General features: G+C 37.1%; 1 protein-coding gene across 1 annotated transcript in view; it reads left to right on the plus strand.

Annotated features, from left to right (window-relative positions):
* The first annotated feature begins 317 nt into the window (after nt 1-317).
* LOC120523878 (solute carrier family 12 member 3-like) overlaps nt 318-14,606 on the plus strand; it is a 36,190-nt gene continuing 21,901 nt past the window's right edge. Inside the window, exons 1-10 of the mRNA XM_039745570.1 lie at nt 318-402; nt 1,925-2,331; nt 3,260-3,391; nt 3,857-3,932; nt 4,386-4,481; nt 4,879-5,018; nt 6,526-6,636; nt 10,363-10,474; nt 12,513-12,643; nt 13,561-13,645. Coding sequence (XP_039601504.1) covers nt 1,933-2,331; nt 3,260-3,391; nt 3,857-3,932; nt 4,386-4,481; nt 4,879-5,018; nt 6,526-6,636; nt 10,363-10,474; nt 12,513-12,643; nt 13,561-13,645 — 1,282 coding nt within the window. The 5' untranslated portion in view covers nt 318-402; nt 1,925-1,932. The remainder of the gene's footprint in view (nt 403-1,924; nt 2,332-3,259; nt 3,392-3,856; nt 3,933-4,385; nt 4,482-4,878; nt 5,019-6,525; nt 6,637-10,362; nt 10,475-12,512; nt 12,644-13,560; nt 13,646-14,606) is intronic.

Consider the following 14,606-nt stretch of genomic DNA (forward strand, 5'->3'; position numbering starts at 1 on the left):
ATACTGTATTAACTTGCATATTCAGACAACACGCAGTCCAGACACGGGTTTATGTACAGATTTAACGAAACCGTTGTTTTATAAAACAGGGCACTTCCCGCTGCGAATGGCAAACACCGTAGACCGTCGTTTGTAAAAGGCGTGTTGATCACAATTAATCGCTATGTTTGTCAGTCTGGTGTCCCGCCCATTATGGGCGAGTTGTATGGGTCAAGCGCTGCGGAGGGCCTCCCTATATAAAACGGATGGAAACGCTTTACAGAGACGCAGTTTTATAAAAGCCATGACAGCCTGTTACCTGTAGAAGAGGAAAGCTTCTAGCATAAGAAAAGTCTTTCAGAGAAGAACAGAAAGAAGAAAAAAAATCAGCTTCATAGCGACATCATCATATTGATTGCACAGGTACGTTTAAAAATATTCCTTTTACCTTTTCGCTGTAAAACAAGTCACTTTGAGTAGCGCATGGTTATGTTGCTTTTTTAACATTTTCATTTATTTTAGCGTGTTTAAGCTGTTTTCTACAATTTTACAGTGAAAAAAGTACACTTTTACCATTTTTAAGTTTCTTTGATTATTATCGAGCACTGACTACAAAGAAACTTGACATTTTGAGAAACGAGTGCTAACTGCAAAACATAAATTGTGCGTAGGTACACATTTGTGTAGCTTAGTGCGGAAGATTTCTTTAATTAAATTACGGTAACTACACTATACTTTTGAACATAAAAGTGCCAAAATGGTTCTTCATAGTAATGCGGTTCCCGAAAGGGCCATGAAGTTTCTATAAGGAGCCTTTATGTATTTTTGTAAAAGGTTCCATAAATGGACACTGTTAGATTGGAACAGGTTTGTGCAACAGCAATGGGTCCCTTATTTTAAAAGAACTCTTGCAGCATGCAACAACACAGGCTCAGTTCAGGTTTTCTTGATCTGTTATTATCCTGCTAGGTAGCCTCTACTAAACATTTCTCTTTCGTCCACATATCAGGAACCATTAAAAAAAACTGATTTACCAATTTCATATTCCCAGAATGAAAATGATCTTTGTCAAGCAGCCCAGTAAAGTGCCATTTTAGAAATATTTTAAATCAGATTTTCAGCATATCTCATGTGAATTTGTTCATTATTATTATTATTATTATTATTATTATTATTATTATTATTATTATTATTATTATATGATGATGATAATGATGCTGCACTAACACCTTCATACTGAATCCCCTTCTATTTGGCTGTATTTTGTATCTTAAAAGACATCATTGCTTGAAAATCTCAGCCAAAGACTTCATGAACCATCTGTTTTTGTTATTTGTCCCATTTTATTCATTCAGTTGTTAATTATTTCATTAGAATTCTCAAAATGTAATTAATGTACTCGTTCTGAATTAGCGATTTACTTAATTAATAAACGCTGGAGTATTAACGCGTTTTTACTTATTTATTTTCTTCTCGGCGGGCAGCATGTTGGTGCACTAGGTAGCGCTGCTGCCTCACAGTTAGGATACCCGGGTTCGCTTCCCGGGGCCTCCCTGCGTAGAGTTTGTATGTCCTCCTCGTGTCTGCATGGGTTTCCTCCGGGTACTCTGGTTTCCTCCCACAGTCCAAAAGACATGCAGGTTAGGTGCAGTGGTGATCCTAAATTGTCCCTAATATGTGTTTGGTGTGTGTGTGTGTGCCCTGTGGTGGGCTAGCACCCTGCTCGGGGTTTGTTTCCTGCCTTGCGCCCTGTGTTGGCTGGGATTGGCTCCAGCAGATCCCACAACCCTGTGGTTGGGGTATAGTAGGTTGGATGATGGATGGATGGATTTTCTTCTCAGTGTTCATCTAATGATAACAGTATTGGGTTCATGAATTCCATTTACAAGAACAAAGAGGAAACTTCATATAATATTATTTGTATGTATTTGTTGCTTTCTTCCAGCTGAAAATATGGTGGTGTCTGCTTCAATGCCAAATATCAGCACCAATGGTGCATTCCAGGTCGGCCGGTTTACTGTGCAGAATAACTCGGGAACTTTCTATCAAGGATACCCGCTGCACGACAACTTCAACTACAAGGCAGAAGGCTCCCCGCCCACAAATGGACTTCAAGGAGATGCAGCTTCTAGCCAAAATGATGGACTCTTCATGACTCCACTTGGTCCTAGTGACCTCCAGACTGCTGAGGCGGTCAGGTCTGTCCGAGACTCCAGAGAGGATTTTCGACGGCTTTCTCTGTATAGCACCTTGGATGTCGTACCACACTACACGCATTACGCCAACACAGCAGCACCTGGTCGCTTGAAGCGAAGCAGACCCTCATTGGATGTCCTACGCAATGCCATTAAGGTAAAAAGAAAATGCGTTTATTCACTTGTGAACTAGGGATTCTGAAGTTAAAAATTACATTCAAAAGAGCAGTTCAACAATTGTAAGCAAGAAACATAAATCAAAAGACTAAACTGTAGACCATAAATAAAAAAATCAGAAAAGATGGGGCAAAGAGGAGAAACTGACAAAAAAATGTGTCTTCAGCAGCAAATAGTTATTGTAAATAAACATTATATAAGCAGTGTTGTGTATTTAGGTAACCTCACTAAGTACTGTTTATCAAGGCTATTCAATTTGAATGGTTTACAATTAGCAACAAAAATGTTTATTTCATGCAGCAGAACAGACAAAAATCTAGGGTATGATATAAATCTTGTGTAGTCAGCAAATTTCCTGGAGAAACATATAAAGGTAGTGATGGATCAGTTTTGATAATAATTTTCAAGATAGGGTTTCATGGTAGGTCCACTGTCATGTTACTGTAATCTAATTGTAAATACAGAAAGAAAGGTACACTTGTGTGTTACTGATATCTGTGCTAATCGCAATAACAGAGGAATGTCAATGTAGTTACATCTAGGTTTACAACAATCTGCATTTGGCAGGTAAGGGAACAAACATCAATGATAATATTGCATGTAATATCAATGCATATAATGGGGACAAGAAAACAGAAAAAATGAAAGGACAGAAACCATGAGACAAATAAGGATACCATGTTACTGAATACTGTAATGGGCTGGTGTCCTGTCCAGGGATTGTTCCTGCCTTGCGCCCAATGCCTGTTGGGATAGGCTTCAGACTTCCTGTGACCCATGCTTTGGATAAGCAGGTTTGGATGGAGAGATGGGTAGATGTTATTGCTTTCTCTTGAGCTGTTATGTCCTTCCATCCATTTCTTTCCTCATGTTTTCCAATATATATTTTTTGTTTACTCACTGTAAAGGAGAACAGCGAGGATCTTACCAAAGTTTCTGAAATCTGTGAGGTAAACATTAAGAAGTCAGAGGAGGAAGCAGCTACTACTGACAAACCTGTGTCAGAGCCAGTGCGGTTTGGCTGGATCAAGGGTGTCATGGTAAGAGTTGTTTTATTAGCATTTTGTAAAAATAAAAAACTATTCTACCCCATAATGATTTCCAGTACAATGTTTTCAGTAACTACTCAAAAAGGCCAAATGTCCCCATGGGAACAAATGAAGATCGATCTATCTATCTATCTATCTATCTATCTATCTATCTATCTATCTATCTATCTATCTATCTATCTATCTATCTATCTATCTATCTATCTATCTATCTATCTATCTAACTAACTTCATTTATGATGCTCAATTAGCACACTTCCTGCAACTTTTTCCCTACACTAGATTTGGTTTTTTTAAGCTCCATCACTGGACTTGAAGTTTAATCATCTTTATTTGGAAATGCATTCTTTGTTCCATATCAACTGTATTCATCTTATTTTGAATATTTTTCTCACCTTATACTGAACATTTGTTTATTTTAAAAATCATAGCGACAATGTTATGTTTGTCTTACAGATCCGTTGCATGCTAAATATTTGGGGTGTCATCCTTTATCTGAGACTTCCTTGGATTACTGCACAAGCTGGAATAGGTAAATAATTCAGAGATATTCCCACTGGAGAGATATTTTCTCATTTTGATTTTGATATACTTTACTGATCCATGAAGGAAAATTGTCTTTTCATGTGATCTTTGGAGGTCGGAGCACAGAGTCAGCAAATAATCTAAAAATTGTAAGCTTAAGGCAAGGCCTTGGATAGACAGTTTGTCATATGGCACAGACCTTATCAACTAAAAGTTGTCCACTCAAATGACATTATGCATTTTGGTAAATTTAAATTTAAAGCAGTTATAAGATTGCTGTACATAAGGCAAACCCTGTTAAAAGTTAGCTTAATGACAGTACAATCCCTGAAATCCTCTTTAGTATGTACAGTATGGCATCACTTCTTATTTGTACACTCAGTAATAATTTGGCATCGTGTTTATAGCATGTCCTAGAGCACACTGCAAATTAATTTTATTTTAATTTTTTTATAAATAGGTTTGACATGGCTGATTATTCTTTTGTCTGTTCTTGTGACAACAATTACTGGTCTATCTATTTCGGCGATCTCCACTAATGGGAAGGTGAAAGCAGGTAAAAGAAAAAGTCCATAAAGAAGTTTAGTATTTTGTGAGTTTGAAGCACTCATTGGTGCTGGACACATTGCTAATAATTCATGTTCTGGTTTAATGAACTTATTGTCAGATACTGTTAAATAACAGCAAAGAAAACGCCTATAAAGAAAAATGTAGAAGGCAATAATTACCTAGTTAATGATCTTAGTTTTGATTCATTTTGTCATTATTCTGTTTATTATGAGATGACACCATTTTATAGTACTGTATTTCCTACTTTCCATGATGCAAATATTAGCCCTTATAGAATGAGAAGTATTTTGAAATTCTTAGTTTCATTTTATATACACAAACGTAACATAATATAGCTTTCAAACAATGTTTTTACAATGTTCTTTTATAATTACTTGTTTCAGGTGGGACTTATTTTCTAATTTCAAGAAGTCTTGGTCCAGAGCTGGGAGGATCTATTGGTCTTATTTTTGCTTTTGCCAATGCTGTGGCTGTTGCCATGCACACCGTGGGTTTTGCTGAGACTGTGCGGGACATGCTTATTGTAAGGATTATTTGCTTATTATTTTTTTATATGAATACACAAAACTAAACTTTTTGGAATTTAGGGTGTTGGGAGTCTGTTCTGGTAGCAAAGACATAACCAGCCCTGGATTTGATATGCAACACACTAGCTCACATATTCACAGCCAAGTAGACCTTGCAAATTAAGTTTAATATGTAAATGTCTGGAATGTGAGCAAATACTCACTTCAACATTATGTGAGCCGGCAAACTGCACACACAAAGTAACCAGAAAATGGAATCCATATCTCTGGAGCTGTAGAAGAGTGCAGCAGCAACATGTGTTATATCCTAAGTTACGACGAGAAAGACATTGCATTTAGAAACTTGTTTTACTTGCAAAATAATAAGCACAATATGTGGCTAAAATATTAAAATAAATCTTAAAACATTTTGTTTAGGTTCTAGTGGCAAGTGGTTAGGTCTTTGAAACTTTTACTTGAGTACTGCCTGTACATAATTTGCACAGTGTTTCCATGTCTGCATGGATTTTTCTCACATATCCTAAAGATATGATGTTAAGTTAAAAACATTAGGGCTTTGGTTAGCCAACACCTTATACTTCAATGGCCCAGTGCATAAATTGTTCCCAGGATAGGCTTCATATTCCTGTGACCATGTGAATCAGTTTAGAATTAAAAGTATTTATTTTCAATTAGCAACTGATACCTCTACTTTAAATTTAAATAATTTTGTGTAAAGTTCTTTCTTTTATATATAGCATAGTGACTCAGTGGTTAATGGCAATGCCTACAGTGCTTTAGGACCCTGGTTTAAAATTTTGTCTTCTTAGTGTTTCTAAGGAGTTCATCTATCTATCTATCTATCTATCTATCTATCTATCTATCTATCTATCTATCTATCTATCTATCTATCTATCTATCTATCTATTCTTCCAGCAACTGCATGTTTTTTTTCTATGAGGTCTTTTGTTTTCTTTTCACATCCAACATGTGTGTGTGGTTTTGGACTGATGACTCCAACTTGCCTTTAATAATGAAATAAGAGTTCACTCTACAATGTACTGGGTCCCATCTGCAAGTCACTCCTGGTTGGCACTCAATACTGTCATTAGAGACTGCATGTCCCCAGTCAATTAGTCATTTTCTAACCCGCTCCCTGGGGGCTATCCTAGCTAGCATAGGATACGTCAGAAACAAAGCCTCAACAGTACAAACACACACACACACACAAGCCAGCCACATACCAGTGCCAATTTAGTATCGCCAATCCACCTCACCTGCATGTTTTTGGACTGTGGGAGAAAACCAGAGCAAGTGGAGGAAACCCATACAGACACGGGGAGAACATGCAAACTCCATGCAGGGAGGACTCAAGACTTGAAGCCTGGTCTCCTGACTGGGAAGCAGCATCACTACCACTGCACCACCCTGCATCTCCCCAGTTACACTGTAAATTGATGAATGGAGCTTATAACTTGGCTTATTGTTGTCATTTACAACATGTTCTTGTCTTTTTTTCTGAAGGAGTACAATGCTACTATGGTGGATCCTGTTAATGATATTAGGATCATTGGCGTGATTACAGTCACAGTGCTTCTTGGCATCTCCTTGGCTGGAATGGAATGGGAAGCAAAGGTCTGTATAATATCTGAAAGCTAAGATAATAAAAACTTGAACAGAAAAAAATATGACTGAATTATTTGACACTGTACGTGTGTTGTTCAGTTTCTACAATCATCTCCAATAGTCTGTCCGTTGTCACTACTAATCAAGTAGGGGCGTTTGAATTTTAAAATTAATAATCTTAAATCCACTGAACAACATCACAAATTGTATTGAAATTAATTTTATTAATTAAATGAACAAGCATAAATAAGACATGATTGATACTGAATAGGTAGGTGCAATTAGGTACTACATTTGAGATGACAATCTACACTAAAAATTTCAGAGACAGTACAAAAAAAAATATTTCTTGAGATAAAGGATATGCTTAAAAAGTTACGAACCCCTTTGGCTTTCCCAGACTTTTCATGTTGGCTATCAGAAACCAGTTTTTCCTTCATACATTAAGGCTACTGTTTTTTGTTGCGTCAGAGAATGTCCTAACATGGTGAAGGTTTACTTTTCTGTTGGCACTAATGCTTTTGATTCATCTATGAGTTATTTGAGACTGATTGAAATATTGTAGACTAGCTGAAGTCCGTCGTAGCATACGGCGGTGTAAGAACAGGAACGGAAAACGTTGAGAAAGGAATTCAGAAATCAAGAAGAAATAAATACTTCTTGAAAGATGCAGTGTGCATGTAGAATTTCCGGCCAAGTAGGGTTACATGTGAAAGTGATAAATAAATCAGGCTTTCCGAATTAACGTACTATGGCCATGGCATCCTGATAGTTTTGTTGCATGTATCTTGGACATCCTGGAAATGTGGACAGTAATATGATCATTTTGCCTACACGGACGTTGTTATCTTCAGCCTTTGCTTGCAGTCCGTCTGATAGTCCTTTGTATTGTTCCACGTGCAGATCTTGTTGACGTAATCTGAGATAGTTGAGACGCGCGCCCTTTGTTTTAATATACGCATCTACGACGTACTGTTGGAATAGTTTTCCACTGTAGTGTAAAATACTAAATGTATTCCTCATTGGTAACGTAACTGTACGCGTAAAATTGGCATTGAGTGAGCCTTATTCGCTTGGCGGTTCTTTTATCGGGAACATGTTGTAAATCTTTGTGCCAGCCAATGTCTCTGTAAGGGAATAAAAGTGGGTAAACAATAGGATCGCAATTCATATTGATCGTGGAAATCTGTTTACAGGAGTTGCGTATGGGATAGATGCAAATGTCCCTTTCGCAGTGGCGTAGCTCGAGTTCGTGCCGCTCGGGGCGGGGCTTCAATTTTTTGCCCTCCAACATATCTGAATATATTAAAACTATTTAAATAGAAAATTAAAATGACGTATTGAGAAAAATTAAGATACATTTTGCATAGATTTATTCATATATAAAGAGACAGCAATATTTTTTTATATACATTTATAAGCATCAACTAGACAAGAATATAGTATAGACGCACTAATAAGCCGTGTTCTAATTATTAGTTTAATATAATTACGCTACGAAAACCAGAACCAAAGTAATAGGTAGGGATGTTTTCTGCGCAGAGCAAGAGCGCATTCGGATTTATAACGAAACGAAATTATAAACTGTAAATTAGTTGTTTATCTTCCTAGAAATTATTATCGGTGTAACGTTTATGTTTATTTTTGTAATTGCCTCATACATTTCAAGTGCTGTGTCTGATGCAGAAGGACAGTCTGAACATTATTTTTCAAGCATTTTGTGGTTAAAAATCAGAGAATTTGACTTTTTTCATACATGAGTGATATTTTTCCGAGCCCTGCTGCTTACACACGAATTGTACTGAGCCTTGTGGCCAATAATGCCGCCCCCAAAAATGTGCCGCCTGGGGCGGACCGCCCCCTCCGACCCTCTTAGCTACGCCACTGCCCTTTAGGCAAGCGTTTCGCATTGTATCGCCGTAATTCTGCCTAGGGTTTTCCTTGAAAACCATTCGTACAGATGCTGTTGGATTGGACTGATCGATTTCATGCATGTATTTGTATGATTTAGCGAAGGGGTTGATGGTTCTGAGCATGGAATCTAGCTGGAGAAGTACATTTTCGCTTCATTTTGTAAGCGTACTGCAGCAGCTTGCGCTGTGTCAAAAACATACAACTGTCCATATCCTGGAGAGATAGAAGTGTTAGCGTATAGTGGAGAGATTTGGTGGTAAATTTGCCTGTGTATTTTAAAACAGTATGGTCCGTGGCCAGGAGGCTGAGTTATCTATGCACCCTTGGAAGCAAACGCTAGAGAAAAGTTGCATTCTCAAATGTTTTCATGATAATTTTTAGCTTCTGATGTTTGCTGTGTAAGAAGTTGTTGTAAAGACACAGGTGGCTCCCGCAAAGGTGGTAAAGCTACTTTACCGTTGTGGCAGCACCTCAAGTACTTGTTGGATGTATTATGCTCAGCAGGCCAGTATAGTGCACGTCATGGAAGACGACCAATAGGAATCGAGAAATGCCATGTTGGCTGCGTGTGGGCGGGACCGGTTTTGAAGTGGAAGCAGGATGAACCAGAAGAGAAATATATATAAGATATTTTTTGGGCTTATCAACCCTAAAACCATTGAATTTATTTAATAACAATTTGTATTTCTTTTCAAAGCTGCTTTTTAAAATATCTTACAGTAAATAGTATGAAATGGAGTTCAATGTAATGACAAACCTTTAAAAATGGAACCTTTAACTTAATGGAACTGAAAAGTGATGGCAAAATGTTAGGATAACTTCTTCATAATGGATCAATGCATTGAGGAATGTTAAATGGCTGTACCTGAAATAATTTGCCAATGTTAGATGCATTAACTTTTTTGAGGAAAGCATAAACATGTTTTTAGAGTCAGGTTTAAATGCATTTAACAATTGTTAATTTTCAATAGTTTCCAAGGTGTGATTCATGAATTGTAGGTGCAGTTTATTGGCTATAATGGCTCAGTAATCTTTCCTAACTAATAGGAATTGAAAAACATTGCTTTATTCTTTGGATTAATCATTAAAATCAGAAATATAAATTTTAATTTTCTTTCATGCTTTTTATATAAATTGAAAGGAAGATCTAAACTCATGTTGGAAAGTTCACTTGATTTTAGAGATAATTCTTATTATACTCTTCAGTTTACACTTTTGACCATTTAGAGATCTAAAGATGGGGAGGGAAGTTAGGTGGCCTAGCTCAGCGGTTTACAGTCTCAGCCTTGGAGGGCCATAGTAGTTGCCATGTTTTGCTCAAATCAGACACCACATTAGAAGCCAGTCCCAGATGTTAACAAAAACAGTTATTTAATTTAATGCCTTGTTAGTTCTCTCATTGTACCTCTTCATGTCTAGCAGTGTAAAATGTGTAACATTAATGCAATATTGGTTTAGTGGTTGATTCAAATAGATAGACATTTTAAGGAAACTTACTGCACTCCTCCTTGGCAATGTGATCGACCAAGGAATTAATTGTAATGGATTTTACTAATGTGATATAGGTTTATGCAACTGCTGAAAAGAATACAGGTACACACAGAAGTGTGAAAGAGGCTTTAGGGAGCAGCATTCTTTGCTTTTTATTAAAAAAAAAAAAATCGTGAAACTGTATTTGATTGGCCTTTTTCACTCATTGTTATTAGTGAAATGAAAATGATAAAAAAAAGACAAAATGTAATTAGAATTTCTGATGAAATGCTATTGAAAAAGATAAAAGAACATATAGTAACATATTTACATTGTATTATGCCTTTGCAGGCTCAAGTTTTATTCTTTCTGGTTATCCTGGTATCTTTCGTAAACTACTTGGTGGGAACCGTAATTCCATCGACAGAAGAAAAGCAGTCAAAAGGATTTTTTAACTACAGAGGTTTGAACATTTTCATCTCACTCTCTCATTCATTTCCACTTTTATAAAACACCTTTGGATGATGGTATGATCTGATAAATAAAATGTCATACTGAAAAACACAAGATTACCATTCTAGTCACCAACTGAACTAATCAACTGTATCTGACCTTCAATGAAAAAAAGGACTTGTGTTGTAGTACTAAGATTGTAAAATATCTTATGATTGCCAATGTATAATTCATGTTCTCAACTTATAAAATGCCTGATTGAGTTACAGCATCACTTCCAAACGGCTGGAGCGATTTTCATGAAACTTGGTACACATGTTGACTAAAACTGCTGTGAAATCAACCCTAGCCCATCCACTTCTGGATAGGGTGGGGTGTGTTCGTGCTGTCTTATATGCATGTTATCATCCAGTTGACACTCGGAACTACCACCAGAGGGCGAACTGGAGGTGCCTGCCAGCATCTATATATATAATTCACTAAGGCAAGACAACCATGGAAAGCACGCCGGAAGGGACGTGGACTCACTGAACCACCGACAAGTAAGACACCTATGGCGCACGCAGAAGGAGCCACGGCCACCAACTCCTGGCACCTCCGAGCCACGTTGACTGTTCATAGAGGCATGTTTCTCGCGGAGGTGAATTGCCATATGCAGCATGTAAAACGGTTTGCGAGGGGTATCCCATGGGATACTCAAAACAATTCTTTACAACTGAGGTTAAAACACAATGAAGTAAGCAGTCTTTAAAACCGAGTTTTCGGTTACGACGTACGACCGTGTGCACCATAGCAAACTGTTTTACTGTGTTGGTTCGTTCCGTGCATTGTTACAATGTTGCTTTTCTTGCTGATTTATTACATTACCGATTTTTCAAATGTTAATTTTCTCCCTGTGCTTAAAAATCATTAAAAACCAGCCTGATTATGCAGCGTATTGTACGCTGCGGGTTGGCTAGTTCTTTATGTTTGAGCATCACCGCACGGCCCCTGTTGCTTTTGAAATTAAATAGAGTTGGCCGGTTCTGAACATCAACTGGATGATAACATAAATACAAGACTCTAAGACAAGCACATTCGTGAGTCTTCATTGTTTGTTAATTTATTTTTATTTTTAAAGTTGTGGGGTTTTTTTAATTATATTTGTCTCAAACAATTACAAAAAACAAAAATTATTTTCCTCCCGGGCAGCTCTGAGCATTTCAGCTAGTTTATTATAAAAAATACATCTGTTAGTGAAATGTATTCCATTAAGGTATCACACATGTGTTGTATATACATCTTTCACTGCTTAACAAGTGGCAAATGACAGACATCTTCTAATTAAAAAAAAAAACACCATTATCATTAAAATACATTAAAAAAAGCAATGAGTGCAAGCTGAAGGGTGACTTAATGAATAGAGTTCCTTAGCAGAGAGATGATCACACTTAAGACACCCTGCCATTTACTGTGTGCAGAGATTCTGCTCCAACAAAGACTTGCTAGGTGAAGAGAGACAGGAGGTGATGGGGGTTTTCCTCTCTCTTGATGGATACCCTATCTTTTAATTGCAGGGTGGATGGCCGGTGACTTCAATGCACTATGAGTGGTGAAAAGACCCCCAGTCCTCCAGTGCCCTTTAATGCACATTTAGTAGATCCATCCATGAATGGGCGTCACTCCAAAAAAGCCAAGTACAGCTTTCTTTAAGAAGGGTTTGCACACCACTGATTTTCTAGTGTTGGCACTCATAGAACCATTTTAGTGAAAATGCATTTATTTTTAGAAATTGATTCATTCAATTTTAGGGTTATTGGCAGGCAAAATGGTAAGTCTGTCCCAGTGGCATCAACCATCTATTGGAATAAGCTGATAAGATGATAGATGTATGATTTTAATGCATTATTCATTTGATAAGCATATTATTGATGTTGATTAAAATCTTTTATTTTTACTGTCTCTAATTTGTCCTGCATTCTTGATTGTTGCAGTTAGTATTTGAAACATTACAACTTTTAGTAGTCAAACATTAAAATCTGAAAAATGTTTTTTCATTTTTGTTTAAGCTGATATCTTCATACAAAACATTGTTCCTGACTGGAGGGGAGAAACAGGCAGCTTCTTTGGGATGTTTTCCATCTTTTTTCCATCAGCAACGGGCATTCTGGCTGGAGCCAATATTTCGGGAGATTTGAAAGTAAGAACTTTGCCCATAATGTATATTTAATGTATATATTTTATAATTGGTGTATCCCGAAATTTACTTGAGGGAAAGCCAAATCGTGAACCATGATCATGAACAGGAAGGCAGAAAGGAGGTCTGTGGGTTATTAAGGGGATTTGTGTAATGTGTAGACATTTGACTTGAAGCAGGGCTCGTTATAGCTTAAGTGCTACATCATGCCAGGGACTGTACTAATTAATGCAAATGTGTGTTTTTGGTGAATTAAAATTAAGTAAAAGAAAAGGAACAAGACTAAGAATTGCAGAATTCTTTAATAATAAACCTAAGTACAATGTAAACCACTTTGAGGGGCTTTAGAAGTTCAGAGCTTTAACATTCATGTTTGCTTAGCATTCTGTTGAGCTTCATTTGTCAGTAAAGTATCTAGATTACTTAAGTGTTCTGCATTTAAACCATTTTAGGATGACATTCATGAGAGACGAATGTTACATAAAATTAATTTAGATTGAGGGTGTTCACAATAGAAGGGTGCTATTAAAAAGTGCTTGGAAAAAAACGAGGTTGGGGTCTGACAGGATGCTCTGTTTAATTTTGGTGTATGGGGATAGATGAAAAGAAAAAGTCACAAACGTGCTGAAAAAACAATTGGCTTAACACCATGTAGAGAAAGGTCTTCAGAGACTTGGAGCATCATGGTCTTCACTACCTGGTTTATAATTAAACCTCTTCTTACAGTAGGGCTTCAGTGTATTGGGATATAACTGAAAGGTATATGGCTTCAGGAGTAAAGGAGCTCACCTCAGTGGTCTTCCAGGCTTTCTAGTCCTCCATTTTAAGGAGACATAGGGAACAAAACTTAGTGGTGGTGTCACACTTAATTCATTCCATATATTCACCAAGCATTGACCCATTAACTTTTTTCTCCTCAGGATCCAGCTGTAGCCATCCCAAAGGGCACTCTGATGGCTATTTTCTGGACAACAGTTTCGTACCTGGCTATTTCTGCCACAATTGGTAAGCGGTTAAAAAGACAGTAGAAACTCTTTATGCATTGTGAGTCTTTAGTGGTACGATAGAAAACATCTTTTTTTTTTTTTTTTGCATTGGTTACCCTTAAAATCCCCAGAATGTGGTGTGATTTATCCTTATTTTTACTTGTTAAAGTTTGCATGTATTATTCATCTATTAGTAATTATTTACATATTATTTTATACTGTACTCTCTGTTCTCTCTTCTTAACAGTACCAGCCACAAGTATGTGCATGAGGAGCCAAATCACAAATCTAGTTTACATTTTTTATAATCACCAGTAGATGGCACCAGATCACATCCATGGTCCCTTCTTAGTAATGTCCATCCATTTTCCAACCCACTGAATCCGAATACAGGGTCACGGGGTTCTGCTGGAGCCAATCCCAGCCAACACAGGGCACAAGGCAGGAACCAGTCCTGGGCAGGGTGCCAACGCACCGCAGTTCTTAGTAATGTGCCTACTATTAAGTGTACTCACAAGATGGACTGAAAATGGTTTCACACACATATATCAAATACAGAAAGGCTGTATTAATTTTTAGAAAAATATATAGAAAGTTGACTTGTATTAGGTTCTTGTAAGAGTACTCCTCTACTCTCAGTTTTATAATGGCAGCATTTTATGAATCCTTCTGGAGCTACAGTTTGATGCCATAGCCATTATTCTATACCATTATACTACTTCAGGTGATTTTATTTTGGTACATTTAAAATAATGTGAATTCTAAAGAATTACTTTTTTTACTTGTAATTGTATGAAACTGAACAAGTACAAATGGAATAATTATAATATTTCATGAGTTGGCTGGGATTGGCTCCAGCAGACCCCCGTGACCCTGTAGTTAGGATATAGCAGGTTGGATAATGGATGGATGGATATTCACCCCTCAGTTTCAGTAAGTCCATGAAATTGTCAGACATCTCATCCTGGGGAGATCTTAAC

Source organism: Polypterus senegalus, chromosome 1 (genome assembly GCF_016835505.1).
Source record: "Polypterus senegalus isolate Bchr_013 chromosome 1, ASM1683550v1, whole genome shotgun sequence".
In the NCBI taxonomy this organism is placed as follows: domain Eukaryota; kingdom Metazoa; phylum Chordata; class Cladistia; order Polypteriformes; family Polypteridae; genus Polypterus; species Polypterus senegalus.